This window comes from Maylandia zebra, linkage group LG9, assembly GCF_041146795.1.
Source record: "Maylandia zebra isolate NMK-2024a linkage group LG9, Mzebra_GT3a, whole genome shotgun sequence".
Classification (NCBI taxonomy): domain Eukaryota; kingdom Metazoa; phylum Chordata; class Actinopteri; order Cichliformes; family Cichlidae; genus Maylandia; species Maylandia zebra.
In genome coordinates, this window is record NC_135175.1 from 37,081,799 (window position 1) to 37,109,625 (window position 27,827).

Genomic DNA, 27,827 nt, shown 5'->3' on the forward strand with positions numbered 1-27,827 from the left:
CAGCTGAACCTCCTTCAGAGCAGCAGGAGGACGGTGGAGCTGAGGCAGGTGAGTGTTAACACCATGTTGTTGTAGTTTTGCTGTCAGAGTCTCTGAGTGTGTTTGTGTGACTGTAGAGGGAAGAAGAAGAGTCACAGTGAGCTCTCTAGCTGTGATTGGCTCAATAATCACCTTCAATGGACTGAACACAGAGAACGAGCCGAGGAACCTGACAAACCTGTTTGTGTGTGTGTGTGTGTGTGTGTGTGTGTGTGTGTGTGTGTTCCTGTTTAGACGTCTTTATGAGGACAAAGAGTTGGTATGCTACTATACAGGGCGTGCAGAATTATTAGGCAAGTTGTATTTGTGAGGAATAATGTTATTATTGAACAACAACCATGTTCCCAATGAACCCAAAAAACTCATTAATATCAAAGCTGAATGTTTTTGGAAGTAGTTTTTAGTTTGTTTTTAGTTTTAGCTATTTTAGGGGGATATCTGTGTGTGCAGGTGACTATTACTGTGCATAATTATTAGGCAACTTAACAAAAAACAAATATATACCCATTTCAATTATTTATTTTTACCAGTGACACCAATATAACATCTCCACATTCACAAATATACATTTCTGACATTCAAAAACAAAACAACAACAAATCAGCGACCAATATAGCCACCTTTCTTTGCAAGGACACTCAAAAGCCTGCCATCCATGGATTCTGTCAGTGTTTTGATCTGTTCACCATCAACATTGCGTGCAGCAGCAACCACAGCCTCCCAGACACTGTTCAGAGAGGTGTACTGTTTTCCCTCCTTGTAAATCTCACATTTGATGATGGACCACAGGTTCTCAATGGGGTTCAGATCAGGTGAACAAGGAGGCCATGTCATTAGTTTTTCTTCTTTTATACCCTTTCTTGCAGCCACGCTGTGGAGTACTTGGACGCGTGTGATGGAGCATTGTCCTGCATGAAAATCATGTTTTTCTTGAAGGATGCAGACTTCTTCCTGTACCACTGCTTGAAGAAGGTGTCTTCCAGAAACTGGCAGTAGGACTGGGAGTTGAGCTTGACTCCATCCTCAACCCGAAAAGGCCCCACAAGCTCATCTTTGATGATACCAGCCCAAACCAGTACTCCACCTCCACCTTGCTGGCGTCTGAGTCGGACTGGAGCTCTCTGCCCTTTACCAATCCAGCCACGGGCCCATCCATCTGGCCCATCAAGACTCACTCTCATTTCATCAGTCCATAAAACCTTAGAAAAACCAGTCTTGAGATATTTGTTGGCCCAGTCTTGACGTTTCAGCTTGTGTGTCTTGTTCAGTGATGGTCGTCTTTCAGCCTTTCTTACCTTGGCCATGTCTCTGAGTATTGCACACCTTGTGCTTTTGGGCCCTCCAGTGATGTTGCAGCTCTGAAATATGGCCAAACTGGTGGCAAGTGGCATCTTGGCAGCTGCACGCTTGACTTTTCTCAGTTCATGGGCAGTTATTTGGCGCCTTGGTTTTTCCACACGCTTCTTGCGACCCTGTTGACTATTTTGAATGAAACGCTCGATTGTTCGATGATCACGCTTCAGAAGCTTTGCAATTTTGAGACTGCTGCATCCCTCTGCAAGATATCTCACTATTTTTGACTTTTCTGAGCCTGTCAAGTCCTTCTTTCGACCCATTTTGCCAAAGGAAAGGACGTTGCCTAATAATTATGCACACCTGATATAGGGTGTTGATGTCATTAGACCACACCCCTTCTCATTACAGAGATGCACATCACCTAATATGCTTAATTGGTAGTAGGCTTTCGAGCCTATACAGCTTGGAGTAAGACAACATGCATGAAGAGGATGATGTGGACAAAATACTCATTTGCCTAATAATTCTGCACTCCCTGTACTTGTGGGGACCAATAGAGTCCCACAAAATGCCCGTCCCCACGAGTTTGAAGATATTTTTGAGGCTTTTTGGTGTCTTCACTAAAATCTGAAAACAAGTGTCTGTGTGTGTCTGTGTGTGTGTGTGTCATAAAGAGAGTCGAGTTCACGGTCACACACTTTCTATCTCAGAGGCTGTATCCCAATTCTACGGAGCCCTTCTGATGACATGGTCCAAAAAAGAAATCAATTGTGGCCACAAAATACTACTTCATGGGCACGAAATGCTAATTTGTGGACACGAAACACTTGACCAATAACCGTGATCCTTCCCAGGCCCTTGCAGTTGGGTGACAATAAAATCTATTCCGGCGTCCAGGTCCTGTAAAGCAACTGGGCTCTCAGTATCCTGTTTAAATGTAAAAATGGTTCCTTGCATTGCAGGCTTTTCAAAATGCATTTGTAGCTCATTCCCAGCCTAAAATCAAACTCAATCATTCCGTCTCTGTCCACGGTGTATAGGTTTAGCCTACTTATGCTTATGTCTCTACGCAGCTGTCCAGGAATTGTATCAATATGATGTGCGCACGTTGTCTATTTCGTTGCCACGTTATACCCAATTTGTGCTCTCGAAATAGTATTTTGTGGCTGAAATAGTATTTTGTGGCCACAATTTATTTATTTTTTGGACCATGTCATCAGAGGGGCTCCATACAATTCAGGTTCTGCAGCCTTAAAGTACGCAGCCTCAACGATCCTCAAGGGCCGCGTACTCAAAGACCGCTAAGGCCGGAAGTGAGAGGCTTGTGAAATGGGCGGTCTAGCCTCCGTTGCGCTGCCCAGGTTGCCTAGCAACAATGATACTAACAGCTGGAAACGTTTCATACAGCTTTGTTCGACATAAATGAAGGAGAACATATTGTCGTTTGTTTGTTTCTACATGAACTTTGATTTGATGAGTATCTGAGGCTGAGACCACAGGACTGTAAAACATGATTGTTGGGCTTCATTTCTGTGCTGAACAGTCATTTCAGATTAGTTGTAAATAACAATCAGCTGATGTTGTTCATGAGACTAAAGTCATCTCACTGTGGTAATGTAAATATAATATGGCCAATATTATATATATTGTCAGATTATTATGAGATACTACAGCAGTGAGCTTGAACTCTGTGTCAAAGATTCAAGTTGCAGTTATTTATATTTCCTATTACCTTAAATCTTCACTCAAAGACAAGTATCAGATGGTGCAGTGGACACATGTGTGACTGCTGTGATTAAAGCATCTTTCTTTCAGCTTAACGAGTGAACCGTCAGCTCGTTCAAACACACGTTAAAGTCCGTTTGGCTCGACACCACCGAACAGAGGCAGCGATATAACATAGCTCACATTAACAGTGCAGTGGATCCTGCTTGTGCTGTGATGTTCAGGACTGCAAACCGAGCAGCATCACTGACTTTCAGCTTGTTGTGTTTGTGGATATATGACTGACTTTAATTATCCACAAAATCATCACATTCTCTGTCAGATTAAGGTCGACTATATATATATATATATATATATATATATATATATTTTATATATATTTATAAGATTAGATTAGATTAGATTAGATAGAACTTTATTAATCCCTCGGGTGGGTTCCTCTGGGAAATTCGATTTCCAAAAAAGCACAGCACCGACAGAAGTTACAGAGTTATACACACACACATATATATAAATACAGAAACAAATATAAATAAAATATACGAAGGGGATAAATAGAATAAATAGGAATAAAAATAAAAATACAAGTGAATTGCACATTTCAAGTATTGAGTCTATTGCACCGTTGACTATTTACAAAAGTATTGCACAAAAGGTATTGTACAGTGAGGTGAAGAGGCACTACAGCTTAGTTGTTCCCTCCTTTGTCCTCCTGTCTCCCCTCCCTCTCCCCTCCAGAGAGGAGTTAAACAGTCTGATGGCGTGTGGGACAAAGGAGTTTTTAAGTCTGTTAGTTCTTGTCTTTGGGAGAAGCAACCTGTCACTGAACAGACTCTTCTGGTTGTTAATGGCCGTGTGCAGAGGATGCCCAGCATTGTTCATAATGTCCAGCAGTTTCTTTAATGTCCTTTTCTCTGCCACTGTCACCAGAGTGTCCAGCTTCATGCCGACCACAGAGCCAGCCCTCCTGATCAGTTTCTCCAGCCTGGATGAGTCCTTCTTTGCTGTGCTGCTCCCCCAGCACACCACAGCATAGAAAAGTACTCCAGCAACCACCGACTGGTAAAACATCCTCAGGAGCTTCCTGCAGATGTTAAAAGACCTCAGCCTCCTGAGGAAGTACAGTCGGCTTTGGGCTTTTTTATACAGGTGCTCTGTGTTGCATGACCAGTCCAGTTTATTGTCCACCCACAGCCCGAGGTACTTGTACTTGTTGACCACCTCCACCTCCTCCCCCTCTATCTGAACCGGCAGTGGACCTTCTCTGGACCTCCCGAAGTCCACAACCAGTTCCTTAGTCTTTGAGGTGTTGAGTTGCAGGTGGTTTGTGTGACTCCATGCGACAAAGTTCCTCACCAGACTTCTGTACTCCTCTTCCTGATCATCCCAGATACACCCCATGATGGCTGTGTCGTCTGCAAACTTCTGAATATGGCATAATTCAGAGTTGTAGCAGAAGTCAGAGGTGTACAGGGTGAAGAGAAGAGGGGACAGCACAGTTCCCTGTGGTGCTCCTGTGCTGCTGACCACTGTGTCAGACGTGATGTCCTTCAGCCTGACGTACTGTGGTCTGTCGGTGAGGTAGTCGGAGATCCAAGCCACCAGGCAGGGGTCCACCTCCATCCTGTTCAGTTTTTCCTGAAGCATACAGGGCCGGATGGTATTAAAGGCACTGGAAAAGTCAAGAAACAGGATCCTGACCGTGCCTTTTCCCCCATCCAGGTGTGAGTGGGCTCTGTGTAGGAGGTACAGGATGGCATCCTCCACTCCGACACCCGCCTTGTATGCAAACTGTAGTGGGTCCTGGGCATGTTGTACCTGTGGTCGGAGGAAGTTGAGGAAGAGCCGCTCTAGAGTCTTCATAAGATGTGACGTCAGTGCCACCGGTCGGAAGTCATTCAGCTCATTGGGCCGGTTCTTTTTGGGGACCGGGACGATGCAGGATGTCTTCCATAGGGCGGGCACTCTCCCCAGTCGCAGACTGAGGTTGAAGACTCGTTGTAGCGGCTCCCCAAGTTCAGCAGCACACGCCTTTAGCATCCTAGGACACACCTTGTCTGGGCCTGCTGCCTTTCTGGGGCGAAGCTTCCTCAGTTGCCTCCTGACCTGATCCACTGTGACACTGGGAGATGTTTGGGAGGAGGGGAGGGGGGGAGATGTCTTGCTGCTGAGAGAGGGATTGGAGGAGGGGGGTGTCATGGTGTCAGGAAGGGGGGGAAGCGAGGGAGGTAGGAGAGTGGGTAAGTATTTAGCCTTTACGTATAAGTATTTATACGTAAAGGCTTTAAAACTAAGTTAGTACAAACATCACTAATGTCACATAACTTTGCCGACATGTGGCCAACAGTCATGTTTTAATGTTCTTTGTTATTAAACATTTGCGCATAAATAAGTGACATAATATTCAGTACTTACTTTTAAAGGTTTACTCTTCAGCCGCTCCCTTCTGCTGCTTTTTTTCCGCAAAATTATCCACACCGACCGCCGCGCTATGCATTCTGGGATATGTTGGGCCATGAAGTCCACACTGACCCATCCTGAAAATCCAGGGAAATGAAGGACGCATTTGAGGGCCGCATTTCGAGCAGCCTTTGAATTGGGACAGCCTTCGTTGCGTCTCTGTGACGTAATCGGCCTTAAAATGCGGCCTTTAAGGCTGCAGACCCTGGATTGGGATACAGCCTGAGTTTCTGCGAGCTCAGACAGATGAGAACAGGAAGTATGCAGTTGAAAAGAGCGCCCTCTGTGGAGAACAGGATGAGTATAACCTTGAGTTTCTGCAGTCGTATTGTGTTCAGAGGCTGTTGCAGTTTCTCAGCTGTTCGAGCTGTTTGTTGTTTTTTGGAGAGACGTTTGTGTGTTTCAGGTTCTGCTGCTTAAAATGAGCACAATCTAAACTAACGCTTTGATGTTTTATGATGTTTTTGTTACAAAAACAGTTTTTATACATCATTAATGCTGATGTCAATGTTGTTATTGTTATCCTAGTGCAGCATATTCACATTTTATGTCATCGTGAAGTCAGATAATGTAAAGAAAAAGAAAGTGATCTTACCCCCAATCACTATTATATACAACCTAAAACCAAAACCTTTCCCAGTTCATTTGTCCCACACTACTGGGAGCATTTCAAGCATGAATGACATGAAGTCAAGTTGAGACAGGAAGAACCTTCCTGTCACAGAGTAGAAGCTGCAGTCAGTTTCTGGCAAAGCGACTTTTATATATGCTTTATTCAAAAATATCTAAATAAATAGAAAAACTCTCACTGACATTAAAAATGTCTTTTTCCATCTGTTCCATCTGACCAACAGAGCAGCAGAAACTTAACAAAGCTACCATCACACTTCTGTAAAGATATTTGAAGTGGCCAAAAAGAGCCTGATCATAATGTAGTGGGGCTGGTTACCCCTCATAACCCTCACCATAACACATTCGTCACAGCACTCCGTGTTTAGAAAGCCGTCAGTGTGATGCTTCCAGTACAACAGCACCTCTGAGTGTGTGTGTTTACCTCTCAGACTAACTCCACCCTGACATCAAGAAGATGGAGGAAGAGGACGGAGCAACATGTGCAGCATCCAGCTGTGTGTCTGTGAGGAGTGACGGGGTTACACAAACACCTCCACCTTACAGTCATGGACCTGCAGCAACAATGTAAGGGAGCTGCTAACTCATTTATTCAGAGTGTAAATAATGATCGTGATCACTTTCTAATTTGTAAAAATCAGTTTCATGTTTCAGATTTTTGACTAAAATGTCTCCTGACAGTGAAAGTTTTCATGGAAGAAATGAAACTGATTTGTCCTGATTGTCTTTGAACGTCTCTGCAGCTGAAAATCAAAATCAAAGTTTTTCTCTGAATTAAAAGGAAGGAAACAACAGTTTGTTCTTTATGGTGAAACTGATGCTTTATGGTGTTTGTTTTCTGTAGATTTATGCAGATAAACTGTAAACTCAGATTAACTATACCATCAAATTTTAAAGGAAAATATCAGGATGAGTGTCTGTGAGCTGAGTCATCACAAACATTAGAAGGATGATGTTCTAAGACACGTGACCTGAACCCAACAGAAATGATCCAAGTAAAGTGACACTTCCTTAGAGCTGCACATAAAGACCAATGTTAACTGTTCCGCTCAGAGGACAACTTGAGGTTGAAGCTCATTGTTTATGGGCAGAACTTTGTGCCATTAAAAACTGAATTTGAACAAGTTAAATTCAAATATGAATTGCTTAACTTGAATAAAAGCTTCTAAAACTGAATTTGAATTAGCCTAATTTGAAATTCAATGTATTGGTTTGAAAATGATCATCACTAAATTGAAAGTGAATTTTCCATCCATTCGCTTCCACTTATCCTTTTCAGGGCCACAGGGGGCACTGGAGCCAATCCCAGCTGTCATAGGGCGTATTAAATTCCGTTCTTTTGAATTCTTTTGGCGACAGAGAAAGACTGGACTCAGAGTGGTCAAAGCTCAAAAAATGGTCTTTATTTTACACAGAGGTGGGTCGAGTATCCAAAAATTGTACTCAAGTAAGAGTAGCATTACTTTAAAATATTATTACTCAAGTAAAAGTGAAAAGTAGTCGTCAAAAAAGTTACTCAAGTAAGAGTAAAAACGTACTTGGTAAAAAGACTACTCAAGTACTGAGTAACTGTTTGAAATGTCCAATTAATTTTTTTAATAAATATTATCAGACAAACAAAAATAAATAAACAAATTTTAGTATTTTCAAAAGAAATATACGTAAAAACATCAACAAAATAAGGCACAATTCTAATTTCCAGATTTCAGTTTTTCACAACATAAAGCTTTTTTCACCAATACCTGCAGTAAATAATATAAATATATAAACAGTGCAAACAATTTCCAGTGACAAGATATGCTGCAAACTTTATATTCATCTTTGCTCCAAATGGCACAGCAGCCTCAGAGAAAACAGAACGAGGCATCTTCAACGTATGTTCATACAAGGCAGCTCAGTTTACCATAAGTTGTATGGGTGTGCATCTATTTCTGCATGTTTAGCAAAACTGTGCCATTTCTTCACTCAGTGAGGTGATGGTTCAGCTTCAGTTTGCTCTCAAGGTTCTTTCTTTGAAGCTGTGACTGTTCAGCAGTGAACAGGAGTCCTGCGTGACTGAGAAGTCCTTCACAAGCTCCAGATGCAGGAAGAGCTGTATTGGTTTTGATCAACAGCTTCTTGATGTGAGGAACGCCATGCAATAGATCCACACCTCCAGTGAATGGACATGAAAGGTACCTCTCCAGCCCTGCTTCTGGCTTTCCTGACCCCATGGATCCATCATCTTCGTCGGTTAGGCTGCTGTTTGCGCTGGCCTCATCCGGCTCTGTGTCTAGGTGATGTCTGATGAAGTGGAGACCTGTGGAAAGATGTATGGTTTTCAAAAGTATTAGGTCTGGTCATTATAGTGCTGTATACACTGCCAAGCTGCGGATGTTTGGCAAGAAGATTTGATCACACTGGAGATGGTTTTTACTAACTCTTGTAGAAAAACAAAATCTTGTCATTCATGTCCCGCACAAACAGTTTGCAATGAATTCCAGATTAAGTTTAAAATAAGAATACGTGCAAGGCTAAGCAGTGCTAGCCAATAGATCCTCCTGTTTGGCTGTTACTCTGGGAAAAGACGAGAAAGACGGTGATGGAAGCGTGACTGGAGCTGCGATGTAGCCTATATAATATTTATATTGTACGAACGTGGTAATTCTGTATATTGTAATAACGTGATATTATATTGTACAAACATGAAAGGTATATTGTTAGAACAATAAACTTTTCACTTTTCTATTTTTCTTTTGCCTGGGTGGCAGCTCTATGCCTCCGTATCCGAGGCTTTTCAATGTGGCCTCACAAAATTATCACGACTACAACAACCATGAAAAGAGTTGGATGGACATTGCTGCTCAATCACAGCTGTCTGTTCAATGCTTTTCATTAGTAATTTAGCAAAGTTGACGTTGGTGTCTGCCTGTGTGAGTGAAAGACAGAGAGAGGGAGAGCGAGGGACAGATTTTTCTATGATAAGCTTCATGTTATGGAGGCACAGTGTGAGCACTCAGGTCGCATCAGAGCATCAGGCCGTATAGTGTGAGACCTGCATCGTGACCTATGAACTTCTAACCCCTGAGATTTAATTGTACAGTTTGAGCAGGAGCTGAATAACACGACTGAAAAAAATCGCACAGTGTTTGCCCAGCTTAATGCAGACTGTTTAAACTAAACAGCTGCTGTTTCACATAATAAACCCTGTCAGCAGCAGTATTGCCTTCTGTTTTAACAGTTAAAGCAGTAGAGACGAGCTGTTTGCATGTGCGTGGAACTCTAGCGTAATTAACCATGCTAGCTGTTAGCTTATAGCTCATGCTAGCTAACCAGCGAGCAGTTAAAAGGACAGCTGAAGCTGCACAAAACACCCACAAACTTATCTCACTACAACGCAGCGCCGAAAATATAACTCGCAGCTCGAGCTCGACACAGCTGCAGAGAAAAGTCAAAGTAGAGAAACTTCTGTTTGAATTCAGAATGAGAGTGATGTTTCCTTTGAGTCGCATTTTAATTTTTGTCATTTTTCTAATGAGTCGACTAAAAGGAAACATCACTCTCATTCTGAATTCAAACAGAAGTTTCTCCACTTTGACTTTTCTCTGTGACCATCAGAGCTTCTGCACAGTGTCATCAAATCTGCATGTTTGTCACTGACAGTCGATGATTTTAGTGATAAAGAAATGTGTTCACAGAGGGAGGAAGAGGAAGAGGAGCGGTGTCTGTGAGGAGGAGCAGCTGTCCTGCTGTGCTTTGTGTCAGTACATCCTGAAGGATCCAGTCTCTACCAGCTGTGGACACTGGTTCTGCAGACAGTGCATCTCCTCATACTGGGACCAGTCTGCTTCATCAGGAGACTCGTCTTGTCCCCAGTGTGGAAAAAGATCCAGAAGCAGAGCTGGACTGCAGACAGCCAGTCAGAGCAGCTGTGTACAAAGTAAGACTGAACATCTGTCTGCTGATGGACTCATTTCTGAAAACTGGACTTCTTGTTGTTGTTCAGACATTGAAGAGTTTTCTTTCTGTTTTTCTTTCTTTCAGCAGATGTTGGTCTGCAGGAGGTTTTAGATGAACATAAGATCAGTCTGAGGAGGAGATGTGAACGTGTGACTGAAGGAAGTGATGAAACAGGAAGTAGAACCCTCCTCAACACCATCTACACTGAGCTCTACATCACAGAGGGACAGAGTGAAGAGGTTCATACCCAACATGAGGTGAGGCAGCTGGAGACAGCTTCCAAGATGGACGCCCTCCATGACGCTCCAATCAGGTGCCAGGACATCTTTAAAGCCTTACCTGACCAACAGAGACCCATCAGAGTGGTTCTGACCAACGGCGTGGCTGGTGTTGGAAAAACCTTTGCAGTGCAGAAGTTCACTCTGGACTGGGCAGAGGGCTTGGAGAACCAACATGTCAGTGTGGTGGTTCTGCTTTCATTCAGGGAGCTGAACCTGATCAGAGAGGAGCAGTACAGTCTTCTGGAGCTGCTCCATGTTTTCCATCCAACATTACAGAAGGTCTCAGCAGAGAAGCTGGCTGTCTCTCAGCTTTTGTTCATCTTTGACGGCCTGGATGAAAGCAGACTTTCATTGGATTTCACCAACAGGAAGCTGCTGTCTGATGTCACACAGAAGTCATCAGTCAGCCAGCTGCTGACAAACCTCATCCAGGGGAATCTGCTTCCCTCGGCTCTCGTCTGGATAACTTCCCGACCCGCAGCAGCCAATCAGATCCCTCCTACATGTGTTGACAGGCTAACAGAAGTACGAGGCTTCACCGACGCCCAGAAGGAGGAGTACTTCAGGAGGAGATTCAGTGATGAAGAGCTGTCCAGCAGAATCATCTCCCACATGAAGACATCCAGGAGCCTCCACATCATGTGTAGAATCCCAGTCTTCTGCTGGATCACTGCTACAGTTCTGGAGCACATGTTGACTACAGAGCAGAGAGGAGAGCTGCCCAAGACCCTGACTGACATGTACTCACACTTCCTGCTGGTTCAGAATAAGAGGAAGAAGAACAAGTACCACAAGGGACATGAGACGAGTCTTCAGAAGCTGACGGAGGCTGACAGGGAAGTTCTTCTGAAGCTGGGGAGGCTGGTGTTTGAACATCTGGAGAAAGGAAACATCATGTTCTACCAAGAAGACCTGGAGCAGTGTGGTCTGGATGTGACAGAGGCCTCGGTGTACTCAGGAGTTTGTACAGAGATCTTCACAAGAGAGTGTGTGATCTTCCAGAAACCAGTCTACTGCTTTGTTCATCTGAGCATTCAGGAGTTTCTGGCTGCTGTCTACATGTTCCACTGTCACACCAGCATGAAGACAGATGTGCTGGAAGCCTTCCTTGGAGAAAAGTACAGTGGGTCATCTCTGGATGATTTTCTCAAGATAATCATAAAGAAATCCCTCCAGAGTAAAAATGGCCACCTGGACCTGTTTGTCCGCTTCCTTCATGGCCTCTCTCTGGAGTCCAACCAGAGACTCTTAGGAGGTCTGCTGGGTCAGACAGAGAACAGTCCAGGAACCATCCAGAGAGTCATTAAGAGTCTGAAGAAGATGAACAGTGATAAAATCTCTCCTGACAGAAGCATCAACATCTTCCACTGTCTGATGGAGATGAACGACCTCTCAGTACATCAGGAGATCCAAGAGTTCCTGAAGTCAGAGATCAGATCAGAGAAGAAACTCTCTATGATCCACTGCTCAGCTCTGGCCTTCATGCTGCAGATGTCAGAGGAGGTTCTGGAAGAGTTGGACCTGCAGAAGTACAAAGCTTCACAGGACGGACGACTGAGACTGATTCCAGCTGTGAGGAACTGCAGAAAGGCTCGGTGAGTCCAGATTTGATTATTAATATCATTGATCAATGTAGGTTAATAGTTTAATTTTTAAAATAAGAATCACAGTCCTTTATTTACTTTGTTTTATTATTTTGCGTTGAAACGGAGTCCAGATTACATTCCTTGGCATTGCACATTTTAATATTTTTTAGCTGAAACTGTAATGGTAGGGAAGACTGAGAACCTTCAGAGACAGGTAGGGAAAGACCATCTCTGAATCGAGGAGGGGGCCTAAGGGTACATCTTTCACCATCTTACAATGCTGTGATTGCAGCCATTCCCCAACTCCTTGTGAATGGGACTGATGGACACTGATCAGTGGTCTTTGATCAGTGGGTTTTGATCAGTAGTTGTTGATCAATGGTCATGAGAATTTAATTTATAATTAAGATTAAGGAACTGACCTCCCAGCCCATTGTTCCTTCACTGGGCTGGTTTCAGTCATTATGCAAATGTACTGTTTATAAGATTGGGGAAACCTGCAGTCAGCTGAGACTGAAGAAGTCACTTGGATGAGTGACGAAACGTTTCTCCCACAAAACGCTACGTCCAGATGAACACAATCAACTTTTGAACAAATAGAGGAGAGTCCCAGATTTTAATCCTAGTGGGAGTGTCCCTTAAGAAGGTATTTGACCAACTATTGATAAAAGGGTGTGGGTGATTATCAGCAGAGATTTCGAGAGATGAAACGTCTTCAAGAAAGTTTAAGAAGTCACTTTTCTTTCCAGGCTCCTTAGATTACCATGACTGGATGGTGAGAACCTACACAGACATATCAGGTGAAGTTTTCATTCTCATTTCCTTCTCTCACCCCAACCAGTCGCAAATGGCCGCCCCTCCCTGAGCCTTGTTCTGCCGGAGGTTTCTTCCTGTTAAAAGGGAGTTTTTCCATCCCACTGTCGCCAAAGTGCTGCTCATAGGAGGTCATATGATTGTTGGGTTTTTCTCTGTATCTATGAAGCACCTTGAGGCGACTTTTGTTGTGATTTGGCGCTATATAAATAAAATTGAATTGAATTGAGTTAAATGTTAAAAGGGAGATGAAACACATATAAAGGCTCATTTACACCCCTGAGCCCTGCTCTAAAACATGGACAAAGATGTAATTCTGTCTGTGAAGCTGGGTTTAAGAAACAAGTGTTTAAAGTTGTTTTAAAAACATGTTTAGCGCCATCTTCTGTCAGTGCGGGACGTGACGTCATGTGATTGATTGGTTGGTTGGCAGACTCACATTAGTTTATGTTAGCTAACTAGTGACAGGATGGATACCTCTAAGGAAAATAAGGACACTCAAACTAAACATGAGTGTGAGGGGATCACTTTAGTGCTGCAGCAGTGAGTTTATGTTAAAACAGGACAGACTGTCCACTTTACTGTCTGTGTCTGTAGCAGGAAGTGGCTGTTGACTCTTTGGCTAGCTGCACTGGAATGGGAAAATCCAGCTGTTTGCCGTGATGTTCGGTTTGTTTATAAATGAGGACTGTGGAGGAGGAGAGCTTGTTTGAGTCAGGTGACAGGTGGTTCACCTGACCAAGTCTACCAGCGCTGCAAACAGCTGATGGGTTGATCACCGTCATTTTATCCAACAAAATAATCTTTCTGTTTCCAAACACATCCATACAGTTTACATCATAACAGCCCACTACATGCTCATCACACCACAAACATGCATAAACTTAAACATATCATAAAATATGTCCTGTACCTGTGTGATTAAATAACTCACAGAATATCAACATTCAAACCACAACTTTGTTGTTATTTTAATTGTCACCTTTTAACCATTGATTTTAAATTAAAACTGTCAGTTAAAATATTTTAACACAGAATGAAAGAGCAGCAGAAATATTAAGAAAATGACAAATAAATCATTCTGTCTGTCTTCAGTCTCCATGAACAGCATCAACATTCTCTGGTGAATGGTGAATTCTCTGGTTCTGCAGCATCCGGTCCCGTACCAGCAGACTGAGAGACAGCTTCTTCCACCAGGCCATCAGACTGCTGAACACGTCATAGACACCTCAGCTTCACTACTGGAACTTCAACATTATGCACTCCACACTGTATATAAATGCCACTTGTTTTGCACATATTCAACTCTGTATATTTTATATATTTTATTATTATTATTATTATTATTATTATTATTATTATTTATTTATTTTTTTAATTTTTTTTAACTATTTAATTTGTAAAAATGTGCATACACACACACACCACACACACACACACACGTAGGAAAATATTTAGTATACACATCCAGAAATGCATACACTATTATATATTGTACATATATTTATTAGTTTCAGGTTGGCCATTCTTGTATTTTGCTCGTTTGTGTTGTTGTGTTTGCACATCTCTGTTGCTTGTGGGGCTCGCACACAAGAATTTCACTCGCATGTGCTGTGCCAGTGTGCCTGCACATGTGATGTGACAATAAAAGTGATTTGATTTGATTTGATTTTTTTGAAATTTCTCTTTCCTCCTTAAAATATGTTAAATGTCAGTTTAAATTAAAATTAATGGTTAAAACATGTATGTCACATATGATCATCAGGAAATAGAGAAAAGCGAATGATTCAGTTCCACATTTGCTCGAAGGCGTTAAAGTTCATTAAAATTGTCCAATTACTTTCTGATCTAAGATCAGATCTTAGATTACTTTCTAATCTCAGCCAAACGACTTGCTCAGAAACAAATAAACACAGAGATAAACTTCTCCTGACAGATATAATCTAATTGAATCATGTCCAACCTCAGAGAGAATACAGTCAGCCGTGTGCTGGGAGACATGTTTAACTGCAGTATACGAGCCCTGAGTGCTCCATCACAACTTGCAATGTGAGACAACAGCAGTAACCGATATCTCCAAAAATGTCAGACCAAATACGCTCCAGCTTAACAAATCAATATTTGAAACTTACTCCACTACATTGTCACCTAAAGAAATTATTGAAAGTGTAGCTGGTGACACAGAAACAGCGGATTTAAAAATTTTAAGTATAGATCAGGTTCATCAGATTATGACCTCACTCTGTTTTGTCTTCAAATACAGTACATTGTCTGTGTTTATAATGCATATTTTCAGCTTTTATAAAAACACATTTTATATTTTCTATAATCACAGACTGATAAACTGTGAATTCTCAGAGACTCACGGTGCAGTTGTGGCCTCAGCTCTGAAGTCTAACCCCTCCCATCTGACAGAGTTGGACGTGAGTTTCAACAAGCTGTGGGATTCAACAGTGAAGGTTCTGTGTGCTGGACTGGAGAGTCCAAACTGTCGACTGGAGAGTCTGAGGTGAGTTCACTGACTGCAGCTGCTGTTTTGTTTCTATATTTCAGATCTTTGGTTGATGTTTGAAACTTTCTTTAGTGTCTGAAAACAAATGTGAAGATATTTGAGTGCTTTCAGAAATGTTGTGTCTTTCCAAACGACTGAACAACAGTTTTTCTTTTGGCTCCAAATAGAAGTGACAGAAAGTTGTGCTGAAACTGTTTCACAAAGTTGGATCCAATTCCATTAGTTTGTGATATACTTCAACTGAGCTGTTCACTGCCTAAACCCACAGAGACTGTCAGTCTGGACTTTTCTTTATTTCTATTGGCTGTCAGTGAGATTTCAGAGCAATCAGAGACTGTGGGTCTGTATATGAAGTATAATTCATGTGCAGTTGTTGAAGTTGTAGAATGAGAAATGGCACTTAGGGGTTTTTCCTGCTTTCATTCAATCAACCAATCAAAATTTATTTATATAGCACATTTTTAAAGACCGAAGTACACCAAAGTGCTTTCCAGTAAAATCATGATACAGATAAAAATCACAATATAAAATATAAATTACAGATATAAATAAAATAAATAAAATATAAAATAATTACATAATCTAAATGCAAAGCCAGATGTAAATTACCCTAATTCACCTTGAATGCCAGGTTAAACAAATACGTTTTTAGACGTGATTTAAAAGACTGAATGGAATCTGATGCGCGAATATGAAGAGGAAGAGTATTCCATAACCTGGGTGCGGCAACGGGAAAGGCACGGTCTCCTTTGTTCTTCAGCCGAGACCAAGGTTGCACTAAGAGCAGTTGGCCCGATGATCTTAGTGCTCTCTGAGGGCTATACAGACAGAGGAGATCGGCTAGGAAATCAGGTGCCATATTGTTTAGGATTTTATAACTAAACAATAAAATTTTAAAATTGTCAGGCTCAGGAGGGACTCGGAGGCAGACCGTCACTTAAGTTCGTGATTTATTTACACACACAGACACCGGGTGCAAATATATACAGGTGAGGGGGCACAGGAAGAGGGTCTCCGGGAAGCACAGGCACGGGAAGAAGAGGGCTATGTACAAAATCCCCTGAAGCTCAGGTAGCTCGGACTCCGGTTTTAGCTCACCAACGGCGGTCCTCAGGCTGGCGAGAATCCTGGCACAGAGAGGAAAGGCAGGTGAGTAGTGGCACGACAGAAACTCGAAAAACGGCTCAGATAGATGATGACACTGACTAGTGTTACACAATAATCCAGCGAGGAAGCACTCTCAGCAGCCGCCTTAAGAGGTGAGTGAGATGATTGCTTGCAGGTGTCCGAGCCAGGGGCTGGAGCCGTCATGACTCCGCCCCGGTAGAGCGCAGTGCAGGGGAGAGAGAGAGATGCAGCACAACAAAAACACTTGTAGCCGTACAGAGTCAGCCGAGAAGGCACAGGGTCATGACAGTACCCCCCCCCCCAACGGGAGCCCCTCGGCGACCCACCCGGCTTACCCGGATGCCGCCGGTGAAACTCGCGGAGCAGACCAGGAGCCAGAACCGCCGACCGGGGCACCCAGGAACGTTCCTCTGGCCCGTAGCCCTCCCAGTCCACCAGGTACTGGACGCCCCGCCCCCGTGAGTCCATAATGCGGGTGATGTTAAACACTTCCTGCCCATCCACGAGCCGGGCGGGCGGAGGGGGCCCGGAAGGAGGGCACAACGGGCTGGAGAGCACGGGCTTGACCTGGGAGACATGGAAAACATTATGGATACGCATATTGCGAGGCAGCTTCAGACGGACGGATACCGGATTGACCAGGGCCTCAATCTCAAACGGACCGATGAAAGCCGGGGAAAGTTTCTTCGACTCTGCACGAAGGGGAACAAAGCGTGAGGAGAGCCATACCTGTTGCCCAACTGTATAGGCAGGCGCAGGGATCCGGTGGCGGTCAGCGATCTCCTTATTGCGCTCCGCCGTCCGCAGCAGAGCGGCTCGGGTGGACCGCCAGGCCCGGCGGCACCTGCGGAAATGATGTTGTACCGATGGGACGGCATGCTCACCCTCCACGGCCGGGAACAGGGGTGGTTGGTAGCCCAATGAGGCTTCGAACGGCGACAGTCCAGTGGCTGAAGAGGTCAGGCAGTTGTGGGCGTACTCAATCCAGGGGAGCTGCTCGCTCCAAGTGGCCTGGTTGAGAGAGACGACACAGCGGAGTGCCGCTTCGAGCTCTTGGTTGGTACGCTCGGCCTGTCCATTGCTCTGAGGGTGGAAGCCCGAAGAGAGACTGACCGCGGCGCCGATCTGCACGCAGAACTCCCTCCAAACCCGAGAGGTAAATTGGGGTCCCCGGTCGGAAACGATGTCCATCGGAATGCCATGAAGCCGGAAGACGTGGGTGGTGAGCAGCTGGGCGGTCTCCAGGGCTGTAGGGAGCTTGGGGAAGGCGATGAAATGAGCCGACTTAGAAAAACGGTCAACAATAGTGAGGATGGTGGTGTTACCGGATGACGGTGGGAGCCCCGTAACGAAGTCCAGCGCTATGTGAGACCATGGCCGTCCTGGTGTGGGGAGTGGTTGAAGAAGCCCGGCGGGTGGTCGGTTGGGACGTTTGTTCCGGGCACACGTGGTGCACGCCATAACGTACTCCCTGGCGTCCTTGTCCAAGGTGGGCCACCAGAAAAACCGCTGCAGGAAGGTGATGGTGCGGCGGGCTCCTGGATGACAGGTGAACCGGGCAGTGTGGCCCCAGTGGAGTACCTGAGGTCGGACAGCAGCAGGGACAAACAACCGACCAGGGGGGCCCGTCCCCGGGTCGGGGTCAGTATCCTGGGCCTCGCGCACGAGAGCTTCGATCTCCCATGTGACAGCTCCAATAACACAGGTAGCTGGAAGAATCGGTTCTGGATCGGAGTCTCCTTCCGTACTGGAAAACTGACGGGAGAGTGCATCGAGCTTCACGTTGCGCGACCCTGGTCTGTAAGTGATGGTGAAATTGAATCTTGTGAAGAAGAGGGCCCACCTGGCTTGTCGTGAATTTAGGCGTTTGGCGGACCGGATGTACTCAAGGTTCTTATGGTCGGTCCACACGATGAATGGGTGTTCCGCGCCCTCAAGCCAGTGCCTCCACTCCTCCAGGGCCAGTTTGACCGCTAGCAGCTCCCGATCACCGATGCCGTAGTTCTGTTCTGCGGGTGAGAGACGACGAGAAAAGAATGCACAGGGATGGAGCGTACCTTCAAATCGTTGAGACAGAACTGCTCCCACTCCAGAGTCCGAAGCATCCACCTCCACCACGAACGGTTGCCTGAGGTTGGGCTGACGGAGGATGGGGGCGGTAGTGAACTTCTCCTTTAGTAGGGAAAAGGCCTCCTGAGCAGAGAGGTCCCACTGAAAAGGAACTTTGGGAGAGGTAAGCGCAGTGAGAGGTGAGGCGATCTTACTGTAGTCCTTTATGAAGCGTCGGTGGAAGTTGGCGAATCCTAGGAACCGTCGGAGTTGCTGGCGGTTCGGCGGTTGAGGCCAGTCCACCACGGCCCGGACCTTCTCGGGGTCAGGTTTGAGATCCCCCTGAGAGATGATATAGCCAAGGAAGGCCACAGTGTCAACGTGAAATTCACATTTCTCCGCTTTCACGAACAACCGGTTCTCCAGGAGGCGCTGCAGGACCTGCCTCACGTGACTCTCGTGCTCCGCCTGGGACTTAGAGAAAATGAGAATATCATCAAGGTACACAAAAGCACATCGATTAATAAAATCCCTCAGAACATCGTTAACAAGGGCCTGGAAGACCGCGGGCGCATTGGTTAAGCCAAAGGGCATGACGAGATACTCATAGTGTCCGATATGAGTGTTGAAAGCGGTCTTCCACTCATCTCCCTCCCGGATCCTCACCAGGTGGTAAGCGTTTCGCAGGTCCAGTTTGCTGAACACTGTGGCCCCCTGGAGTAGTTCGAAAGCAGAATTAAGGAGGGGAAGAGGGTACTTGTTCTTTACTGTGATCTTGTTGAGGCCGCGGTAATCAATACATGGCCGGAGCGTCTTGTCTTTCTTTGCAACAAAGAAGAAACCTGCCCCCACGGGGGAGGATGACGGGCGAATTAACCCAGCAGCCAGAGAGTCGTTGACGTATCTCTCCATGGTTTCCCTTTCGGGCTGTGTGAGGCTGTAGAGGCGGCCAGAGGGGAGAGGCGCCCCAGGGAGAAGATCAATGGCACAGTCATAGGGCCGGTGTGGTGGAAGCGAGCCCGCCTCATCCTTACTAAAAACTGCTGCGAGGTCATGATAGACGGAAGGAACCGAAGACAGCTCTGGTGACTTTGAAGGCTTCCCGGGGGGGGGGGGGAGAGGGAGCAGATGGCGTGGCGGCCCGAAGGCAGGTCATGTGGCAGCCCACACCCCACCCCATAACTTGCTCCTTCTTCCAGTCGATGTGTGGGTTGTGTTGTGAAAGCCATGGATAACCTAGTACGAGCGGGGTTACTGGAGCCTTAAACACACAGAAACAAACGTTCTCAACGTGGTTACCGGAGAGAGTGAGTGTGACAGGTAGGGTGACGTGCGTTATGTCAGGCAACCGGTGACCAGACAGGGCGGACACGCGGAGAGGATGAGGCAGTGGTCGTGTGCCAATGCTGAGCTTGGAGACTAGCGACGCATCAATGAAATTCTGTTCTGCACCAGAGTCAATTAACACAGAGAGGGAATGGGACAACGACCGGAGGGTGAGTTTAGCAGGCAGCAAGAGACGGGGAAGAGGCTTGTTGCTGGACAGGTCGCCCACCAGTACCCTCTCAATTATTGGCGGGCGCCTCCTTTTGCCAGCGCCGGGCAGGCAGAGATGTAATGCCCCTTGCGACCGCAATACAGACACTCACCCGCGGAAAACCGGCGTTGTCGCTCCGCAGGGGTGAGTCGAGAACGTCCCAGCTGCATGGGTACCTCCTCCTCAGTTCCAAAAGCTCTAGCCTCCCGTGCGTCGGGTTGGGGCTCCCGAAAAGCCAGGGGCTCGCGAAACTGCTGTCTTCGTGAGCTCTGGCGCGCCCGCAGGCGATCATCCACCTGAATACACAGGGACATCAAAGCATTTAGAGAAGCAGGAAGCTCACGCATCATTATCTCATCCTTGAGCTCTTCGCGGATATTATTTAACAGAGTGGTCTTCAGGGCCTCAGGTCCCCATTTGGTCTGTGCAGCTAGAGTCCAGAAATCAACAGAAAAGTCAGCCATGCTTCGCCTACCTTGCTTCAGATTAATCAAACGATAGCCAGCTGCCTCTGTACTAGAGCCTTTATCAAACACCGACTTGAAGCGCGACAGGAAGTCGTCATAAGACATTCCGGGGCAAGCCTGCAGCTGGGCCTGGGCCCAGGCCAGGGCTCGATCACGTAGTAGCTGGGTGACGTAAGCGATCTTAACCCCGTCAGAAACAAACACATGGGGCAGTAATTGAAAGTGCATAGAACACTGCAACAAAAATCCCGCACATTTTCCCATCTCCCCAGAAAAAGCCTCAGGTGAAGGCAAAAGCTTATCCAGCGAAACCGCGGAGGCTACTGATGCTACCGCGCTAGCAGCCTGGGTAGCTGTGGCTGTTGTAGTGACGGCAGGAGCGTGCGTTACCTGGGGAGGGGCCGTGGGAGGCTGGTCCTCGGCCAGCGGAATCCGTTGGGCGAAGGCCTGCGTTAGAGACGCCACGTCTCCGCTGAGCTTCACCAGCATTTGTTCGTGTCGGTGCAGAAGCTCCTCCAGAGACATAGGGGCTGTCGCTGCCGAGGCTGGGCCTGCTGAGTCCATAGCGGTGGCTGGATTATTCTGTCAGGCTCAGGAGGGACTCGGAGGCAGACCGTCACTTAAGTTCGTGATTTATTTACACACACAGACACCGGGTGCGAATATATACAGGTGAGGGGGCACAGGAAGAGGGTCTCCGGGAAGCACAGGCACGGGAAGAAGAGGGCTATGTACAAAATCCCCTGAAGCTCAGGTAGCTCGGACTCCGGTTTTAGCTCACCAACGGCGGTCCTCAGGCTGGCGAGAATCCTGGCACAGAGAGGAAAGGCAGGTGAGTAGTGGCACGACAGAAACTCGAAAAACGGCTCAGATAGATGATGACACTGACTAGTGTTACACAATAATCCAGCGAGGAAGCACTCTCAGCAGCCGCCTTAAGAGGTGAGTGAGATGATTGCTTGCAGGTGTCCGAGCCAGGGGCTGGAGCCGTCATGACTCCGCCCCGGTAGAGCGCAGTGCAGGGGAGAGAGAGAGATGCAGCACAACAAAAACACTTGTAGCCGTACAGAGTCAGCCGAGAAGGCACAGGGTCATGACAAAAATCAATTCGGTATTTAATAGGAAGCCAGTGTAAATTTGCCAGAACAGGGGTGATAGAATCGTACTTTCTAGTGCTGGTCAAGAGACGTGCTGCGGCATTTTGGACCAGCTGCAAACGCTGAAGAAGAGAAGATTGTAGGCCCAAGTAGAAAGAATTACAATAATCCAGTCTTGAAGTGATGAAAGCATCATTGTCCTGTTTGTGCTGATGAAAATGTTTATTGATGCGTGAATTCATTCTTCAACGCTCGATTCTGCCTGAACAATGTGAAACCCTTGCTTTTTTTTTTTTTTTGGTGTAACACAATTCAACGCGCTGAAGGATCGACTTGTTCAATTATCCAACAATGAAAACAGGAAACAGAGAAAGCTGGCTTTCAAAGGAAAAGCTGCTCCTTATGAAATATGTTGGCAGTAAAAGAAGAGCTGTAAGAAGAGCTGAAGCACATAAATGATCTACGTGCCTAAATATTAATTTGTGTAAGTGTTGCACAGCTGATGGCCGATGGCTGCTCCTGCTGCCATCGTGAGCGTGTTGTGAGTGTTGAGATTCAGGTGTAGATGTAATAATGTACATATAGCAGAGTTCCATGTTCCAGATCAGCTGATCAGAGTCAGGTCAAACAGCTCTGAGCATGCTCAGTCTGAGTTATGGAGCCCCATACTATGATTCACCATGGCAACGGGTAAATAACAACCAGAAGCTCCGTGTGAATCCAGAGGAGCAGGAACATGAATAATGACAGTAGATGTTTGTGTGCTGGAAGCAAATGAGTGTGTGATGTTCTTTCAGTGTTGCACTTTGTAGACGCTCCCTGAGCACTGGTCTCACAGCCAGCTGCACATAGAGACCAGTGTTGTTAGTCCAGGTAAGAAAATGACTTGTTGGAATGAAAATGAGCTTGTAGTTTGTCTGCTTTAATAATGTGACTGGAAAAAGGTGTTGGACTTCAAATATGTATATTTCTTTCACACTTCACCTTTAAAAGTGAAGCCATGTAGTTCCTGGAAGGAAAAACACAACTGTTTCAAGATAAATGTATGACTTTGATTTGAGTTTTTTCTCTTGTTGTGTTTGTTTGAAGCTGCTTCCTGTTGGCTTCAGCTGTTTGGAGTTTCCATTTTCTAAACTTCTACATTCTGAACCTTTTTCAGCTCTGAACAGATGATGAAACACTGAATGATTTCAAGCACACAATTTGTCTAATAAACTTACATCTTTTATTGTTTATGCAGATTGAAGGACTGTGGTTTGTCAGACATCAGCTGTGATTATCTGGCAGCAGCGCTGAAGTCCAACCCGTTGTATCCGAAACTATTGGACCTGAGTGGAAACTACTGTAACCTGCAGGATTCAGGAGTAAAGCAGCTGTGTGTTCTTCTGGAGAATCCACGATGTCGATTTGAAACTCTGAGGTCAGTCACATGTTTTAGTCGCGCTGAGATGAATAGGATGTGAAAGTTGTGCTGAAACTAAATTGCAGACATCAGCTGATATTATTATTATACCTTGGTGTTCATCTGAACAATAGACTGGACTGGACTCATAACTCAGACGCCCTCTACAGGAAAGGGCAGAGCAGGCTGTACCTGCTGCGGAGACTCAGGTCGTTTGGGGTGGAGGGCCCACTCCTGAAGACCTTCTATGACTCTGTGGTGGCTTCTGCTATCTTTTATGGCGTGGTCTGCTGGGGCGGCAGCATCTCTGCTGGGGACAGGAAGAGACTGAACAGGCTGATCCGAAGGGCCAGCTCTGTTCTAGGATGCCCTCTGGACCCAGTGGAGGTGGTGAGTGACAGGAGAACGGCGGCTAAGCTGTCATCCCTGATGGACAACATCTCCCACCCCATGCAGCAGACTGTGACAGCACTGAGCAGCTCCTTCAGTGGGAGACTGCGGCACCCACGGTGTGGGACGGAAAGATTTCGCAGGTCTTTCCTCCCCACTGCTGTCAGACTCTATAATAAAGACTTTAACTGATCAAGCACACACATCCATACATATGCAATAATACTAACTGCAATAATCCTTTCTGTCATCGTTGTATTTTTACTCAGTTGTATATAGTATTTGTATTTGTATTCTATTTTTATCTTATTGTATATTTATTTTATTTTATTCTACTGTATATAGTATTTTATTTTATTCTATTCTGTACAGCTGTGTACTGTATTTATTCTTATTGTATTCTAATTTTTGCCTCATAACTTTTGCACTGTCCACTTCCTGCTGTGACAAAACAAATTTCCCACGTGTGGGACTAATAAAGGTTATCTTATCTTATCTTATCTTATACTGATCCACACTGAGGATCTTCATGGTAAAGCCTGTTTTCTACTTCACTGGTCTAGTCCATTGACTGTAGCAGTACAATATTCACAATTCAACCAATTATTCCAACATATTGTCAGTGGCCCACACATGGGCCATCAAAGTTCACAACACACAGCGATCTGTGAAAAAAAAAAAAAAAACAAGTGCAGGAATTATTGCACACTCACAAATTCACTGATTCACTGCTTCACGGGATGCTGGGTAATGCTAGCTGCTCAGGTATGGGCGTGCTAATGGCTGTGAGAGGCTCAGTGGCTGCAGGACACTGAAGAAGAGAAAAGAGAGATGGAGGATATAGAAAGGAGGCAGAGATGACACAGAATTTTAGCTCCAGAGAGGAGCTCTGTGTGTGGGCGGGGCTCAGGCAGCTCCACCCACACAGTGGCAGTGAAGCAGGTGAAGAGTGATGAATGAAGACAGCAGACAGGATTTCACAAGCTGATGTACAAACATGTAGAATGATAGTGGCAGCTACAGAAACAGGTCTATAAAGACTGAAGCATGTCTCCATTCCTTTGCATATTCCATATTTGATACTGAGAGTTTCCAGAAGAGCAAACATCAAACACGCCTCCAAACATGTGACGAGTCAGACTGACATCATTTCTACAGAGAACAGTGTGAGCTCTCAGCAGATCACTTCAATAAGAAGGACAAACAGTGCAGCAGGAATGACTAAACTCACTAACAGTCTGATATCCCCGTGTTCCTGTTGTTCTACAGCATCATCATTAATGCTGCTTCACCACCATCACTGCAGCTGACCAATCAGCTTCTGTGATATCATGTAACGCTCTGTGACTCAAATTGGAAAAAGTATAAATTCCTAATCTGAAGCTAACCTGAGACAAAAAAAATTACTGATGATTCCTACAAAGTGTGTGTGTTCAGTATGAGATGAGTTTGAATAAAACCACGGAGGACCGGGCTGTGGCTGCTCTCACACACATTTTTGTGTAGGATGAATAAAAAGGGCAAGAGCCTCATCCCTGTGGGGAGGAGCAGACCTGATGGGACAGGGTGACGTTTATCCGGCCTCTCTGAGTCCTGTTAGTTCCAAATCAAGAAACCAGCCTTATGTTTTCATCATAGGGCTTTTTTGGACCTGAGTAAAAACGTTGTCGCTGGAGCAAAAGGCCTTTTCCATGTACTTCTGCTCAGTGTTAAAGTGCTGATGATGTTCAAGCTTGGGCAGTAGGAGGGATTTCTGAGCATTCTTCACTGATCCAGAACAAAGGTCCAGAGTTTGATCATTCCTAGTAGGACAGGAAACATACTGATAAGAGTTTCAAAGTGTCTTTGTAAGTAAGCATGATTGAAATGAACCAGTATGAGTTTGGTTCCTGCAGTTTGTGCATCATAAACAGAGCTGAAGCAGAGGCAGCATGTACCTGTACCTCTTATAACACTGCTGTTATAAGAGCTGTGGAAACTCAGGTAAAAAGGACGTAATGATACTGCTCAAAGCTCCAGGACACTAAGAGAGTTACAGCATAATTTGTGAAAATAAAGACAGAAAGTCATCCAAATACGGCATTAAAATTCTGTCATCCTTCTCGCTCCCTCTTTGCGCTCACAGTCCTATCTGCATCATTAACACTCACATGTGGAAAACCAAAGTTCTACTGAGCAGAAGATGATCATTGGTGATGCTATCTTTAAAATACTCGTTGGAAATGTACGACTTTAATGTTTGAGTTTTTTCTCTTGTTGTGTTTGTTTGAAGCTGCTTTCTGTTAGCTTCAGCTGTTTGGAGTTTCCATTTCCTAAACTTCTACATTCTGAACCTTTTTCAGCTTTGAACAGATTATGAAATACTGAATGATTTCAAGAACACACGTTGTCCAATAAACTTACATCTTTCATTCTTTATACAGGTTGAGTTTCTGTGATTTGTCAACAATCAGCTGTGATTATCTGGCAGCAGTGCTGAAGCTCAACCCCTCGTATCCAAGAGAGGTGAACCTGAGCCTCAACAACCTTCAGGATTCAGGAGTGACGCAGCTGTGTGTTCTTCTGGAGAATCCACGATGGCGATTTGAAACTCTGAGGTCAGTCACCATGTTTTAATTGTTCTGTCATCGTCAATCTGTGGAACCACCTTTATACAGGAAGTCTGGTTTGACTCTTTCCAGGTGTCTTCCCTGCTTGTCCTGATACAAATAAACCTTTGTAGCCTTGCATGTCAAACCATATCATTCACACTTGTTAGAATAGAATAGATTAGAATAGAATTCCTTCTTTGTCACTATACCATTGTACAATGAGATACAGTGCATCTCCTACACAGTTCTCCCTCCCACACAGGGTGCACTGTTCTGCTGACTAGCGTGGTGTCATCAGAAAACTTTTTTTTTTTTTCTTTTTTTTTTCTTTTTTTTTTTTAATAAATAGGACAGGGGGAATGAATGAGAGAAAGAAAGAAAACCAAAGGGGAGAAGAGACGGTGAGAAGGGGGGGGAAGAGAGAGAAAAAAAAAAAGAACTCCTGGGTCACCTGTATGGAGAAAAAAAAAAAAACAAACAAAAAAAACAAACAGAGGAGACAGCAAACAACAAAGAGCAACATAATAATAGAGAAAACAAAGCACCATCACAATAAACTAGCTAGTCATAGATATCAATATTTACTAAGTAATAAACGATATTGTGCAGCACGCAAGATAGACAGCGCACAGTGTGCTTTGAGGCAGCAGCCAAGAAAGCTTTAGTCCGCGTCTGTGAATACCCATGTGTGCATACCTGTGTGGATCAGCATGCTTGCATTCCAAAGGTTTCTCCATGTAATGATCTGCTAGGGAGTGTGGGCGGGCCACAGCCCCGTCCTCCAGGGTGTGAAGCGGGTATGGAGGAGATCAAAACTCCAGACATCCAGAGGCCCCCAGAACACAAGAGACCAAGAGATCATCAGAAAACTTGATGATGAGGATGTTGTTGTGGGTCAATCTGCAGGCATGGGTATAGAGAGAATAAATGAGGGGGCTCAGCACACAGCCCTGTGGGGAGCTTGTGCTCAGTGTGCGATTGGAGGAAAGATGAGGGCCGAGTCTTACAGTCTGTGAGAAAGTTCTTTATCCAGGCATGATTGTATTGAAAGCTGAACTGTAGTCCACAAAGTGCATTCGCACATAGCTTTGCCGCTGTTCCAGGTGACTCAGCACAGAGTGGAGGGCTATGACGATGGTGTTTTCCATGGATCAGTTTGCGAGGTATGCAAACTGGTAGGGGTTGAATTCTGAGGGGAGGAAGTCCTTGATGTGCTGAAGGACCAGTCTCTCATGAAGCATTTCATGAATACCAGCTACCGGGCATTAATTGTTCAGGCTAGTGATGGGAGACTTCTTTGGCACTGGGATGATTGTGGCTGATTTAGACAGGATGGGATGGCTGCCTGATCCAGTGAGAGGTTTAAGATTCTGGTGAAGATGAGGGTGAGCTGCTGGGCACATCCTCTTAGCACATTGCCAGGTAATCCATCTGGACCGGCAGCCTTCCTGGGGTTCACTGCTATCAGTACTGTAGTCCAGTACTGATCCTGTGAAAGCTTCTAGGTCCTGGTGTTCAATTATGTCCCAGTCTGTCTGTGTGAAGTAGTCCTGCAGTTTGCAAAGTGTATTTTCAGGCTGGGGGGAGCAGGAGGGAGAAGTGGTCGGACTGGCCGAGGAGGGGGAGGAGTATGGCTCTCTATGCATGCTTAATGTTGGAGTAAACATGATCTAGAATGTTCTCTTCCCTGGTGGGACATTTGACATGATGATAGAACTTTGGGACAGAACAGTCTTTGCCTTATTAAAGTCACCTGCAATTATGTGAATACCGTCAGGGTGGGCCCGTTGCTGTTTGTTAATGGTTTCAGCAGGACGGAGAACGCCATGTTTATGTTGGCATTGGGTGGAATGTACTCTCTCAGTAGAAAAAAAGGCCGGCATCT

The 27,827-nt window shown here is 45.3% G+C and overlaps 2 protein-coding genes across 8 annotated transcripts in view; both read left to right on the forward strand.

Moving 5' to 3' along the window:
• Positions 1–14,433, forward strand: LOC143420431 (protein NLRC3-like). Of its 3 annotated transcripts, XM_076888640.1 has the most exons (6): positions 1–48; positions 6,582–6,717; positions 9,828–10,069; positions 10,174–11,965; positions 12,706–12,756; positions 13,865–14,433. In XM_076888640.1, exons 2-5 carry the CDS (start codon positions 6,608–6,610, stop codon positions 12,722–12,724), a joined length of 2,163 nt encoding a protein of 720 aa, XP_076744755.1. In that variant the 5' UTR covers positions 1–48; positions 6,582–6,607; the 3' UTR covers positions 12,725–12,756; positions 13,865–14,433. The 3 variants fall into 3 exon arrangements, with proteins under 3 accessions (XP_076744755.1, XP_076744753.1, XP_076744754.1); XM_076888638.1 differs by lacking the exon at positions 12,706–12,756; XM_076888639.1 differs by lacking the exon at positions 12,706–12,756 and having other exon boundaries at positions 10,177–11,965.
• LOC143420432 (ribonuclease inhibitor-like) overlaps positions 13,953–27,827 on the forward strand; it is a 26,675-nt gene continuing 12,800 nt past the window's right edge. For 2 of the 5 annotated variants that reach the window (XM_076888663.1, XM_076888664.1), the window contains exons 1-3: positions 14,515–15,278; positions 22,800–22,979; positions 25,775–25,948. In XM_076888663.1, coding sequence (XP_076744778.1) covers positions 15,001–15,278; positions 22,800–22,979; positions 25,775–25,948 — 632 coding nt within the window. In that variant the 5' untranslated portion in view covers positions 14,515–15,000. Of the gene's footprint in view, positions 14,041–14,514; positions 15,279–22,799; positions 22,980–23,095; positions 23,846–25,774; positions 25,949–27,827 lie in introns of those variants that run through there. The other 3 variants (XM_076888666.1, XM_076888665.1, XM_076888667.1) reach the window with 3 other exon arrangements.